This window comes from Neolamprologus brichardi, chromosome 14, assembly GCF_056152115.1.
Source record: "Neolamprologus brichardi isolate AB-2024 chromosome 14, ASM5615211v1, whole genome shotgun sequence".
Classification (NCBI taxonomy): domain Eukaryota; kingdom Metazoa; phylum Chordata; class Actinopteri; order Cichliformes; family Cichlidae; genus Neolamprologus; species Neolamprologus brichardi.
This window is the reverse complement of record NC_142117.1, coordinates 34,618,523-34,630,982: the sequence shown is the minus strand read 5'-3', so window position 1 is coordinate 34,630,982 and position 12,460 is coordinate 34,618,523. Positions and strand designations below refer to the sequence as shown.

The 12,460-nt window shown below is 37.5% G+C and overlaps 1 protein-coding gene across 9 annotated transcripts in view; it reads right to left on the bottom strand.

Annotated features, from left to right (window-relative positions):
- Window positions 1–10,379, bottom strand: part of prx (periaxin) — a 33,678-nt gene extending 23,299 nt beyond the window's left edge. For 8 of the 9 annotated variants that reach the window (XM_087851206.1, XM_087851205.1, XM_087851203.1 and 5 more), the window contains exons 1-4: window positions 3,174–3,293; window positions 2,454–2,613; window positions 506–699; window positions 113–348 (exon numbers count right to left, since the gene is read on the bottom strand). In XM_087851206.1, coding sequence (XP_087707332.1) covers window positions 113–348; window positions 506–699; window positions 2,454–2,613; window positions 3,174–3,203 — 620 coding nt within the window. In that variant the 5' untranslated portion in view covers window positions 3,204–3,293. Of the gene's footprint in view, window positions 1–112; window positions 349–505; window positions 700–2,453; window positions 2,614–3,173; window positions 3,300–6,805; window positions 6,914–10,330 lie in introns of those variants that run through there. The other variant, XM_087851199.1, reaches the window with a different exon arrangement.
- Between the last annotated feature and the right edge of the window lie 2,081 nt (window positions 10,380–12,460).

The window sequence follows — 12,460 nt, the reverse complement described above, 5'->3', positions numbered from 1 at the left end:
GCACAACATTAAATTAGATATAATTTAATGTTGTGCAATTTAATGTACAACAAGCATTGTATTGTATTATTTGGAACTACCAAAAAGAAACAAACAAACAAAAAAGGCCAACCTCATCCTTTTCTTTGCCTTCCTCTCAACTGCTGCTCCTCTGGCTTCCTCTACTTCAACTTTTGGACTTTTCCTTTGTTTGAATTTGGGAAGAGAAAACTCTACATCACTCATCTCCAGCCTGGGAGGTGTTCCCTCTACCACCAGCTCCTCTCTTCGCTTCTCTTTTAGCCTTTTCAGACCAAAACGTCCACCTCGTTTCTTCTGAGTCTTGAATGGTTTGGTCCCCTTCACACTCTGAAAGAAACACGTGTGACAAGTCATCAGGTGATCAGTCAACAACATTTGAAGACCTGCATCTATCTGTACTATTTGATCACTCACAATATATTTTTTCAACACAATGGCTTTCAGGATTAAAAGTGATTACAATAAATTGATAAAGCTACTTTACCATTTTGGCCATCTTGACTTTGGGACCTTTGACCTCCACACTGGGAACCTTTGGGCGCACGCTGCCATCCGCTCCAAGGATGGTTCGCTTAAGCTGGAAGCTGACCCTATATGGCTCTGCGCACTGAAGGATTTTTAAAGCGTCTTCATACCTCACATTGTCAAAGTAGACTTTGGCACTTAGCAGCTGGTCACCTTCATACAGAAAAACAGTATGAACAATATATTCATGTACATCAGTTTGTGATGTATATTTAGTATAGGATGCATTTAGTGGAAAAAGTTGAAAAAGTAAAAGTATTAAATAACAAATAATTAAAGTTCTGTCAAGCTTGATTAATTGGCAAATTTAAATGTACACCTAAATCTGTTAGTAATCCTGAAACCAGTTGATTTTTTTTTTTTTTTTACAGTTAGCCATGACAATTAGGGCTGGGTATCGTCACTGATTTCTAGAATCGATTAGATCCACGATTCAATTCTATTTGAATCGGGGAAATTTTGCCTTAGACAGTCAGAAATATTATAATTCTGATCACTTATCAGTACATATCTATATTTTTATATCTATAAAAAGAAAGCTGACACAAAGTGAAGCAGAGCAAAGTTACAGAGGTTTGATTAGAGACACAGTTAAGCATTTTGCAATTTTGCATAATTTTAAAAAGTTTAAATTTGTTCAGAATTGAACAGCAGAAATGAGGGTTTCTTGTCGGAAGTAAGCAAAAAACCCAAAACAAACCAAAACGAAAAAAACAAACAGCGGCCGACACCTAAGACTGTTGGGTAAGTAAGCGACTAACGCAGAAAACAGAGATTTTTAAATGGGAAACTGTTCTTGAAGTGAGTCAGGAAGTGTGATTTTATCGTGGTGGAAGCAAAACAGCAAAAGTAAGAGGAAATTTGTGACGATGTTTATGTGAAGCGAAATGTGAAGCGTAGCTTGGATCTTCTTTTGCTGCTGGTTCAGTCAGTATTGTTTGGAGAGAGATAAAACCTGCAGCTTCAGAATCTAGCACAAAAAGCACAGAAGCACAAAACGCCCGCCGACGCTTCAAAATCAGTGAGCTGTCGGCTTTCAGCCCCGACGGCGTATCCGTGTCCGTGTACGTGCCGTCGGGTGAAAAGGCGACATCTCACTGATTCAGATGCGTTGGGTTGTGTTTGTGTTTACGTCTTCGTGCAGAATCCGTTTACCTGCTCTCATTTACTGTTTCAGCTGTTTGGTGGTTGTAGAAATTTTGTGAGGTTTAACCTGAGATTCTGGCGTTTCGGGCAAAATAAATTTAGATTTAAAAATCGATTCAGGATTTTAATGAATCGATATCATGTTATCCAAGCCAGAATCGTTTTTAATTGATAAATCGATAATCCCCCCCCCCCAATGACAATGTCATCAGAATAAATGCATTCAAAAAAAAAGTGGGTTAGAGACTCTTTGGAAATTGCAGACTCCCTGGTGAGTCAGGAAGTGTTTAATCAATATTTGAAGATTTTTATAAAAATTCTGCAACAAAAATAGGCTTCAAATGTTGTTGGAATTTGTAGATTTCCACCTTCTGGGTCAAGACTTGTCCTATTATCTTCTATTGATATTATGTTACATTAGATTTTTTTCCCCTTTTAACTTCAACTTAAATTCACCTTAATTTTATTTGCTTTATTTGGCCCCAACATTTTGGCTTTTTGTTTCATATTTCATTATATTACTGAAGCAATTCATGAACTCTATTTTTAAAGGTGGGATATAAACAAAGCTGATATGAAATAAAATGAGAACAGATGATGTGGAAAATGTAATATTGGGCTTTTCCCCCAAAATAATAAAGCTTTCTGTGCAAACTCCTTAAAAGAAGTCTAAATATCTTTTTAATTACCTTTTAAATCTTATATAAATGTTATGTATGCTAGTAGTGCTTTATAAAGGAATCAGGTGTGCTTGCAGGCACCTTGCTGTAGACTGAGGTGTTTAGCAGCTGGAGAGTCTTTGAGGACGTCTTTTACAAAGATCCCTCGCTCTCCTCCACCAGTCACACTGTAGCCGCTGGCTCCAGCTCCTGCCTCTGTCTCCACCACAATCTCCACAGATTTAGAGGCTTCCTCCACACTCTGCGACACACAGACACCAACACAAAACTCCGGTTATCCACGAGATTCTTTTTTTGTTTTCTTATTACCAATTCTAGTTTAGTAATAGCAAAAATATAGTTAAACACAAAACTAGTCATTATTTCAGTCTTTTAAAAGAAGTTAGTCAGTGCATAAATCCTGTGGTTTTGTCAGCCTGCATCACACTACTGCATCAGAATTGAATAGCAGGTCAAAAGCAAGTAAAAAATTGCTAAAACCACTTTTCGGTCTTGAATTTTAATTATTTTTGGGCTCCAATGCTGAGTAAATTTTGCACTTGTTTGAGTAGGTGCATGTTTTACTGTACTGTTCTCAACTTTACTTCAAAGTTCATTTTATCCATGAAGCTGTCGCAGAAGAAAGGTCATTCTATTCTTAGACTACATTCACTTTTCTACAGGCTGAAGAGAGGAAGTAAAATGCAGGAATAAGTTTTCTGTGTTTAGCTGTGCATCACCTGGCACATTACAGCTTTAAGCCATTGATACATAGAAAGGTAATATATTTCAGCCTGAAAAGTCTATCAGACTTCTGCTTACTGTCTGTTCATTTGCTGGCTCAGAGTCCATCTCTGGTTGGGCCAGCTGGCAGGTCGACTCTCTCAGATGACTTCTCTTCTGGCTCAGTACCTGCTTCAGCTCGGCATGGAGCTTCTCCTTCTGCACCTGCAACAACACAGATGACAGGGGTTAAGGTGCCATATCATGATGCAGCAAAAAAAGAAGAAACAAAATCACCAAAGTGGATTTGTTATGCTTTTTCTTGTTTTCTTAGTTTGTTATTTATGTTTTTTGTTTTCATGTGCTTTGAACTTCAAATTCTTACTTCCAGGTTCTGTTTGTAAGTTGTCACTTGCATTCCCTTCCTCCCTGCATCCTCCGATGTGTGAAAGTTCAAATCTCTACATCTCCCGTGTCAGTTATCGTCACTCACTTCCTGATTTATTTTGGTAGATATTTGTGTCTCGCATGTAATGTTTCTTCCTCAATTGTCTCACTGTCTAGATTAAGTTCAACTGTGCTGGTAGATGGAAGGAGAAGCGTTTCCATCTACCTGACATCTGCCTTCATGTGTAGAAACAGTCTATCTTTATACAAGCCTTTGTTGTCTTTTCAGCATAAGTCTCTGTAGTCCTGTTTATAGCCTTTTGGGAACCAGCTTCATATTCTTGGATTACACTTTATCTTTTCCCTTCCTGGACTAAAGCTATCAGCTTTGGAATAAAGCTTACCCTTTGTTTGTCAGCCAACAAACAAACATTTGTTTGTCTGCTGCTTAAACTTTGCAGTTCATGACACTCTACTGTATATCCCAAATTTTGCCTTCAGAGTGCCTTAAATCTTCAGTTTTAGACATTTTTCTCATGGCATTTTAGACCCACCACTTTTTCAAACTACTAGTAACTTCTGGCAGCCATAATGAGAAAGCTGACTCAAGGTGTGAGGGCTTAAAATGACTTATCATGCATAGGTACTTCAGTAGTGCCAAGAATAATTGTGTGAATCTTTGACATAAATGTAGTTTAACATAATGAAGATAAAAATAGATATATTTTCAGCAGTTTATTGTGTTACTTTCAAGCCTCTGGAAAAAATAAAGGACAAAACTATAAAATAACTGAAAGCTAAAAGATAACTAATATTATTATTTAGTGTAATACCTGTAAATGGTAATCAAGGAAAATAAACTTAAAATCAATTAAATTTTAAAAACAAACAAACAATGTAATTAATTGGATACATTTGTTATAAGGCACCCACTTTTGTTTTTGTATAGACTGTCTTGTTAATTGATAATTACATAAGAATGCAAATTTACAACATGCTTTTACACATCTAAATGTGAAAAATAAGAACTGAATTTTATTACATGCATTGTTGAAACTACATATTTAACCATGTAACTAAAAATATCACCTAGCTAATATTCAAATAATTTTGGCTAATTGATCTCTCTCCCCCCCCCCCGTCCTTCCAGCTGTTGTTGTTCCCACATGATAACAAGATAAATCCCATTCACATTGTTAGCAATGCAGACAAATGGGCACAAAATAACTGAAACCAGTATGTGTTACTGTCCGGTTCCATCCAACAGCAACCGCTTTTTGCAAAATCCTCCTAAAAGACCTCCTCCTAAAGTTGCTAACATTCTAGTTTGTGCGTTGGGGTGTTTACAGAGTCCCAGCACCTGCACTGTCACTTCAGCTTCATCATATTTAGACATTTTGTTGTTCATTTTGGGGCTGGCGGTCACCTGCTGCCGCGTGAAAAGACTGTGGAGTGACATTCCTGCTGAGCTGGGAGAAAAGAGAGCTTGTTTACGTGTGGGACAATGACCTCAGCATATCTGTCCTGGGCTATTGTATTCCAGTTTGAATGGTCCTGGTTTGTGTCCAGGTCAGGAGGTCAGTCACCTCTCTGCTCTGAATATATCCATATACCAAAATAGTTTTTTTTTTAATAGACATTTTCTGAATGTGAGTGGAGCTGTGATGGCTTTGACCCAAATATGAACCTAGCTAATAAAATTAGTGTTACCTAACTGAAATAAAGCAAAAACTAACTAAACTGATACTGTGTATAAGCTAAATAAATAAAGATTTTTTGGTTTTTTGGTTAAATTTTTAACACTAGCATCGAGAATCTGATATTTACATGACCAGAGATGGGCAGTAACGCGTTGCTGTAATCCGATTACTTTTTTCAAGAAACGAGTAAAGTAAGGGATTACTATTGCAAAAACCGTAATTAGATTACTGTTACTTTCCGTAGGAACGCTGCGTTACTGCGTTACTAAAACCGTGATTTTTTTTTGCGAGAACGTCTCATGACAGTGACGTCAGCGAGTGCGACGTTCGTGACAACAGCTGTGTGCAGACCAACAATGGATCATACATCGAGTGTGGGAGAGAGTATGAGCGTGCAGCGTTTAAAGCGTGGAAGTACTGACCTCACTTTGAATTTGATTCCATAAAAAGTGACAAAAACATTAGTGTCCGTTGTGCGTGGGAAGAAAACTTCTTTTTACAGCGAAAAAAACCCCTAAACTTCCAAGCAAGCACCGAGAAACTCGCGGATTCTTCCACTGACCGCTGTGGCACACCTGCACCAGGGTAAACCTCCGCCTACCCCACTCCTGCTTTACAGGTGAAAATAGAGCCAAAGGACCGCTAGTCTTTGACTTTATTTATTTTCTGCTGTGTTTTACTTGCATCTATTTGAAAGACTGAGTGTAAACACACACAAAAAAATATTTTATGTGCTGGAATGTGCAGAAAATAGGTTTAAATATTAAACAAATTTCTTCCAGTCAGATAATGTTGCATATAATTAAATCTTTGCTTGTTAAAAGATTAAAACTAATAAAACAAGTTTTAAAAAGGGACTTTTCCATTTAATTACATTTTGTATGATGGATTATGTAGAAAAAGTAGAATTGGGCTGAAAGATCTATCGCTTTATCACCTATTCAGGCTGTAAATCATGTTTTAAAAAGTAACTAAGTAACTAAGTAATTAATTACTTTTGAAAATAAGTAATCAGCAAAGTAACGGGATTACTTTTTTGGGGAAGTAATCAGTAATTAGTTACTGATTACTTTTTTCAAGTAACTTGACCAACACTGTACATGACTGATCAGAACCCTTTACACATACAGAAAGCTCCACAGCTGAAAAACGTTAATATTTAAATGCCTGTCAGTTCCTTCAGCAGCCACTAGAGGCTGTCTCCAAAGGTAAATCAATTCCCCCTAACCAAATTTAATTCAATTTATTTTTATTTATATAGTGCCACATCACAACAGCAATTACTGCAAGGTACGTTATTTTGTACGGTAAAGACCAATTCTGTAAAATTCATAAAGCTAGTGTAAGATATTGCCTGGTAGGAAGTGGCATTTGTTATTATACTGATCACAAAAAGATGGATTACCTAAAAGACTTTTCAGATACACTTTAAAATGACCCAAGGTTTTTACCTTTTATGAAAAATGGATGAAAAAGATGATTTGTCAGCGCTGTTGCTTTTCAGACAACCTTTTTTTTCCTTTATTGACAATTAGATTTGTAAACACCTTTATTCTGACACATGGATGCATGGCAGTAAAACTGAGTTTATGCATGAAACCTTCATGTGCATCCTATCACTGCTGGTCATTTTCTGTGTCTCACCACTCTCTCAGGGCTCTCCTGTTCCTCTGTGGAGCCGCTGTGGTGAGGGTTGCGCTGGGGGGCGGAGGGGGATCTGGAAGACGGGGGTGACCGCCTCTTATCTTTTACCTGCCCAGACAACAGAAAGTGAGATGTTTAAGCGCGTGATGCAGCAGTTTCTGGTGGTTTTACCCTTTAACTCAATTAATAAGATTATTTTGGCCCTGTGAACAGCTCTGCAGTGGAAGCTGTGGGAAAAATCTTAAGAACAGGGAGACGTATGTTTTAAATTTTAACACATATTGACATTTCTTTCTCTGCTGCTCCAGTGAAGCTGTTTAACAGAGGAAAACTGTACTGGGAATCTCCCAGATGTGAAAAAATGTAAGCTACAGTGTGCATGTCCAGCTCAGCAAACGTCCTCTGCATGAGCAAAATAAGATTTACAGTACAAGCTGTAGTCTTGTAGCTTGTTACTTTTCTGACTCTGTGTGCTAGTCATGCTTCAGTACCATCCAGTATCAGGATGAAAATCACAGTATTAAAAAGTGATGCAGGTTTTATTGCAAACAGTATTTGCAAAATACAGAAGCATTGTGAAAAATATACGTTTCTTTCTGAAGCAGCTACATTTTTTAATGTCCCACAGATGACTGGTGATCCTGTTGTTTGCATTGGCTGTGTTCTCCTATTGAAGCAGGTTTTTCAGAGACAGAAAAGATGAAGGTATTTTCTTTCAGGTGACTATTAACCACTATAAATTGAATTATGAAATAAACTCTTTGTGATCTACTTTATAATTTCATTTTATCTGATTAAATTTACCATGACATATTGTTGTTATTATGCTGCTGCCTCTAATTTGCTCCCTTTGGACTGAAACGGTGTTTCTCCCCAAGACTAATTTTAGACTAAGTCAAAGTTAAAAAAGGGGGCATTTACCTCTCGCCCCCTTTTCTAGAGGAAGCACGCCATGTCCAACCCTCCTATATCTCCTTCCTCTGCTTGTGACATGAACTCTTGCACAGATGATCTTGTCAAAACATTATGTTCCAACACTTTGACAGTGTAACCTCTGACACAAACTATAAATTCCCAGCACACAGTGAAAGCTGAATGCCTGTGATAATAGATCTTATAATTGTTCCCATTAGAAAAATTCCGTTTTAAACCATTTTGCTTACCAAATGTAATATTCCTGAAAGCTGTCTTACCATGCTCATATCTTTAGTGCTCACCCCGCAAGCTGCTTGTTCACAGACACATAAATGCACACATTTCCTCTCACAGAAACACAGCAGTCAGCAGGCATAAAACTTAAAGCTGTAATGACTTAGTGCTCTGTTTATGAGGTGCTACGCCACCAGAGATAATGTGCAGCTCGCTTCATAAAGTGCAATAATGCACTACATTTAAAATAGATTTGATTACAGCAAATGAACAGCAACAGTAAAATACGAAGCTGCGCAACATGACAAACAGTCACGTTCGTCGACGCTCGTTTCAGTTAAACAGCAGTCGCATAGAAGAATCGCTCCACTGACTGAAAGTGTCTGCTGGGTACTTAGAGCTGAAATGCTGCATGTTTTTTATAGTTACAGAATTATTATTATTATTATTATTATTATTATTATTATTATATACAGTCAAATGGAAATTGCTCAACTTTTTTCTTTGTGTATTGGGATAAGCAAACAGTTGATTCTTGGTCAAACACTGCAGTTACTTAATTAAAATCTAATATACTCAATTGACATTGAAAAATTACCTTTTTGTTTTTATGTTGTAATTTAAAGGAGACCTGTTCAGCTCATTTCCAGTATCGGATTTTTGTTGTTGGACAAAAAGTAGCATTGCGTGATTTTTTTGTGCAAAATCACCATTATTTATTTAAGACTGATTCCTTGGTTTCCTTTTTAAGGTCAGCTTTCTTCTGATTTGCTGCTTCTTGTAAACAGAGGGTTTAAATGTCAGGTGGGCGGGACATCAGCTAGAGCTGTTTGCCTGATATGACCACATGCCTTCACTATGACATCATACAAATCCAAAAGCAGAAAAAAATGCATGAAACTGAGCATTTGGTGGAGTCTGAATTATTATTATTTTTACTTAATGTTTGAGTCTCTGGTGGCCGTGTTTCATATGATCATCGACATTGTGGACAGAAAGCAAGAAAAAGGTATAAAAAAAACAACAACCCAAAACTGTCTAACGGAGAAGTGAATATTCCTTATATTTATCATGCCTAAAAATCTATAAAACTTTAAAATCACAATAACCTTTATGTATGAGATTATTTGCCACTGATTAGGAAATGATCTGCTTAAATCTCTTGCATGTCAGCTCTGTATTTTTAAGAATTCATGAATTTATGCCAAGATCTAAAGAAAGTCTGGTACGGGTTCTTAAACCTTTTTGACACCAGGGACCCTTTCGTGCACATAGATGTCATGAATTAGTTGCCATTTCTGTCTCTAAGGGAATGATGCATGTGGAGTTGGTGAATTATAAGTAAGGCAAGGCAAGTTTATTTGTATAGCACAATTCAACAACAAGGTGATTCAAAGTGCTTTACAGAGACATTAGAAACAAAAACAAATAAAAAGCATGATTTAAAATTGATTAAAACAAGCAAACAAACAAACTAATTAACAAACAAACAAACAAACAAACAAAACAGTATATAAAATCAAAACAGATAAAATCAGAACAGTAGATAAAATCAGTAGTTAAAATGTAAGTTTTGAAATTTAAGCTTAAGTGCGGATTTGGTGTTTTATTCAAATGCAACTGATCAACCTGGATTTTATTCAAATCCAGGTTGAGTCTTCAACCTGGATTTAAATAAACTGAGTGTTTCAGCTGATCGGAGGCTTTCTGGGAGTTTGTTCCAGATATAAGGAGCATAAAAGCTGAATGCAGCTTCTCCGTGTCTGGTTCTGACTCTGGGAACTAATAAAAAACCGGATCCAGATGACCTGAGGGATCTGGAAGGTTCACACTGGGTCAGGAGGTCGCTGATGTATTTTGGTCCTAAACCATTCAGAGCTTTATAGACCAGCATCAGAACTTTAAAGTCTATCCTCTGACGGACAGGCAGCCAGTGTAAAGACCTCAGAGCTGGACTGATGTGGTCCACTTTTTTGGTCTTAGTGAGGAGTAAAGTCCAGATGTCCACTTGACATCTGATGATGAAACGAACAGACTCACGGATACAGAATTATTTTTTGGAATTCTGACACTAGTTAAGAATTTGTCTCCTTTGTATTCTTATTTTCTATTCAAGCTGTTCAGACTTTTAAAAGCTAAACATGATAGTTTCTGCGTGCACCAAGATAGTTTAGCTTTTGTTTGGTTGTTTATGTGCAGATCTGCATATTTTAAAGTGACAGCTCAGTTTTTACATACACCTTGTTTAGAGTAAATTCCAAATTTCATTCATGCAGGTAACTCTTGGTACTGTTCGTATCAAACATTTTCTCTGTAACACCTGTAACATGACTTATGGGTGTGTTTGCATGAGCAGGAAGAAGGCTGTGTACTTACGGCTGGATCTCTGGTCTGGTTGAAAACATGGCTGTCCTCTTGGTCTCTGTCTAAAAGATTAAAAGAAAACAACTCATTGTTAATTTGTTAATTCATTGATTATCAATCAGTGATGAACAGAATGTCTTTGGTATTATCGTTAGATTGTACGGAGCATGTTAGTGATTTGTTGAGCGGCATAAAGAATGAGAGTGGAAGACCATTTTCCTGCATTTGAAAGAAGATAAACAAGGAAGAATGCAATTACCTCAAGTTTCTTTAGAAACAAAATGAAGATGGTTCAGATGTAAGTTCATTTTCATGTATAAATCAAAAGCAATGAAAGTGCGGATGCTTGGGAAAATTTGCCCAGCAAAAAGAGCAGAATATAAGTAGAACAAAAAACGCCAATAATTGTTGTTTCAGTGGACATTTGGTGACATAAAGCACTTTCTTTAAGACAGCACGACACCAGTCACTATTCACATGCCATCGAAATATCACAGCATCATGTAACAGTAAATTAGCCCCTTAGTGCTCTTGAGAAAATGAACATCTGGTATTCATGTCAGGTTTAAGTATATGGAGTTAGAGGCTCTGATATAGTGACACAGCTGTCAGTCTGAAGCTTCTGGAAGGGTTTACATTCTTTCCATAGTCTCAGTTATTGCTCTGCACTGACTGCCCGAGCCCAGCCATCTGCACAAACTGTCCATTCACACCTTTAGGAAACCAGTGGTCCCAACAAGTCTAAACTAGTGTCTTATAAATGTTCTGTAGAAATACTAAAATGCCAAAATTGTTTATTTTGGTAACTTTTCATGTCAGCAGCTGCTCAGAGGTGATGCACACCGCTATGCTCCCTGAAGGCTGATTAAATTATACTAGGAAAGAACTGACCTCCTTACAGGTGCACCGTCTGACTCTACTCACTCTTGTTGCAGTTAAAGGTGCCACAAGAGTTAAAATGGATGATAAAGCAGGGCATTTTTTTCATGTGACACTGCAAGCTTCTAGCCTATGAGAGTGCAGCGTTTCTTGGTTTTTGAGTTATATAAACTGTTCACATGGCACAAATGAACTTCATTAAACAAAGGCGATGTCCTAGAGACTGCAGTGCAGATACAAGCATGACAAATCAAGCTGTTTGTAGGCCAAACAGTAAAATACAGGTTTAGGTTTGTGCGTGTTTAAAATGAGGATTGATCAAGGCAAAAATACTTCCACTGCTTGTCTTAACCCTGTTCATGCTGAACCTTTCTGTTTATCCAGTGTAACTTGGCTGACCCTATGTGAAAAAGTGCCTAAAGTACCACCCTTGGCGGCAGGAACTGCAATCAGGCATTCGCAATATTGGAAGGATTTTCAGCATGAACAGTCTGTTTAAAGTCATGCCAAAGCTGTTCAATTGGATAAATCCAGACTTTCAAAACGATCTTGGCGTGTTTTGGATCATTGTCCTGCTGTATAATCCAAGTGCTCTTGAGCTTCGCGGCACAAACTGATGCCCGAACATTTTCCTTCTGGATTTTCTGGTACAGAGCAGATTTTCTGGTTCCATCAATTATGACATATGGTTCAGGTCATGAAGCAGCAAAGCACTTCCAGAACATCACTGGCGCCCACAAGTTTGACTGTTGGTGTGATGTTCTCTTTTTGAGATACTTTGTTAGTTTTACACCAGATTAAACATTAATCAAATCTTCTAAATAGTTCAACTTTTGTCCCATTAGTCTACAGAGTCCTGGGGTTCATTATTATCTTTTTTTTTTAACAAACGCGAGATGTGCCTTTGTGTTCTTTTTGGTAGCAATGATCTTCTCCTCTGAACTCTCTCATGGATGCCATTTTTGCCAAGTCTTTTTCTTATTGCCGAATCATGAACTGTGACCTTAACTGGAGCATGTAAGGCCTGCAGTTCTTTACAAGTTATTCTGGGCTGACTTGTCAATGCACTATTTTTGAAATTTCGGTAGGCCAGCCACTCCTAGGAAAGTTCACCGCTGTTCCAAGTTGTGGATGAAACCTCTCACTAGGGTTTGCCTTAGAAATGGTTTTGTAACTGAGTTTCTTTCGATCACGGCACGATGTGTTGCTTTTTGAGATCTTTTAGACTCCTTTGGTTTGTCAGACATGTTCTCTTTAAGCATG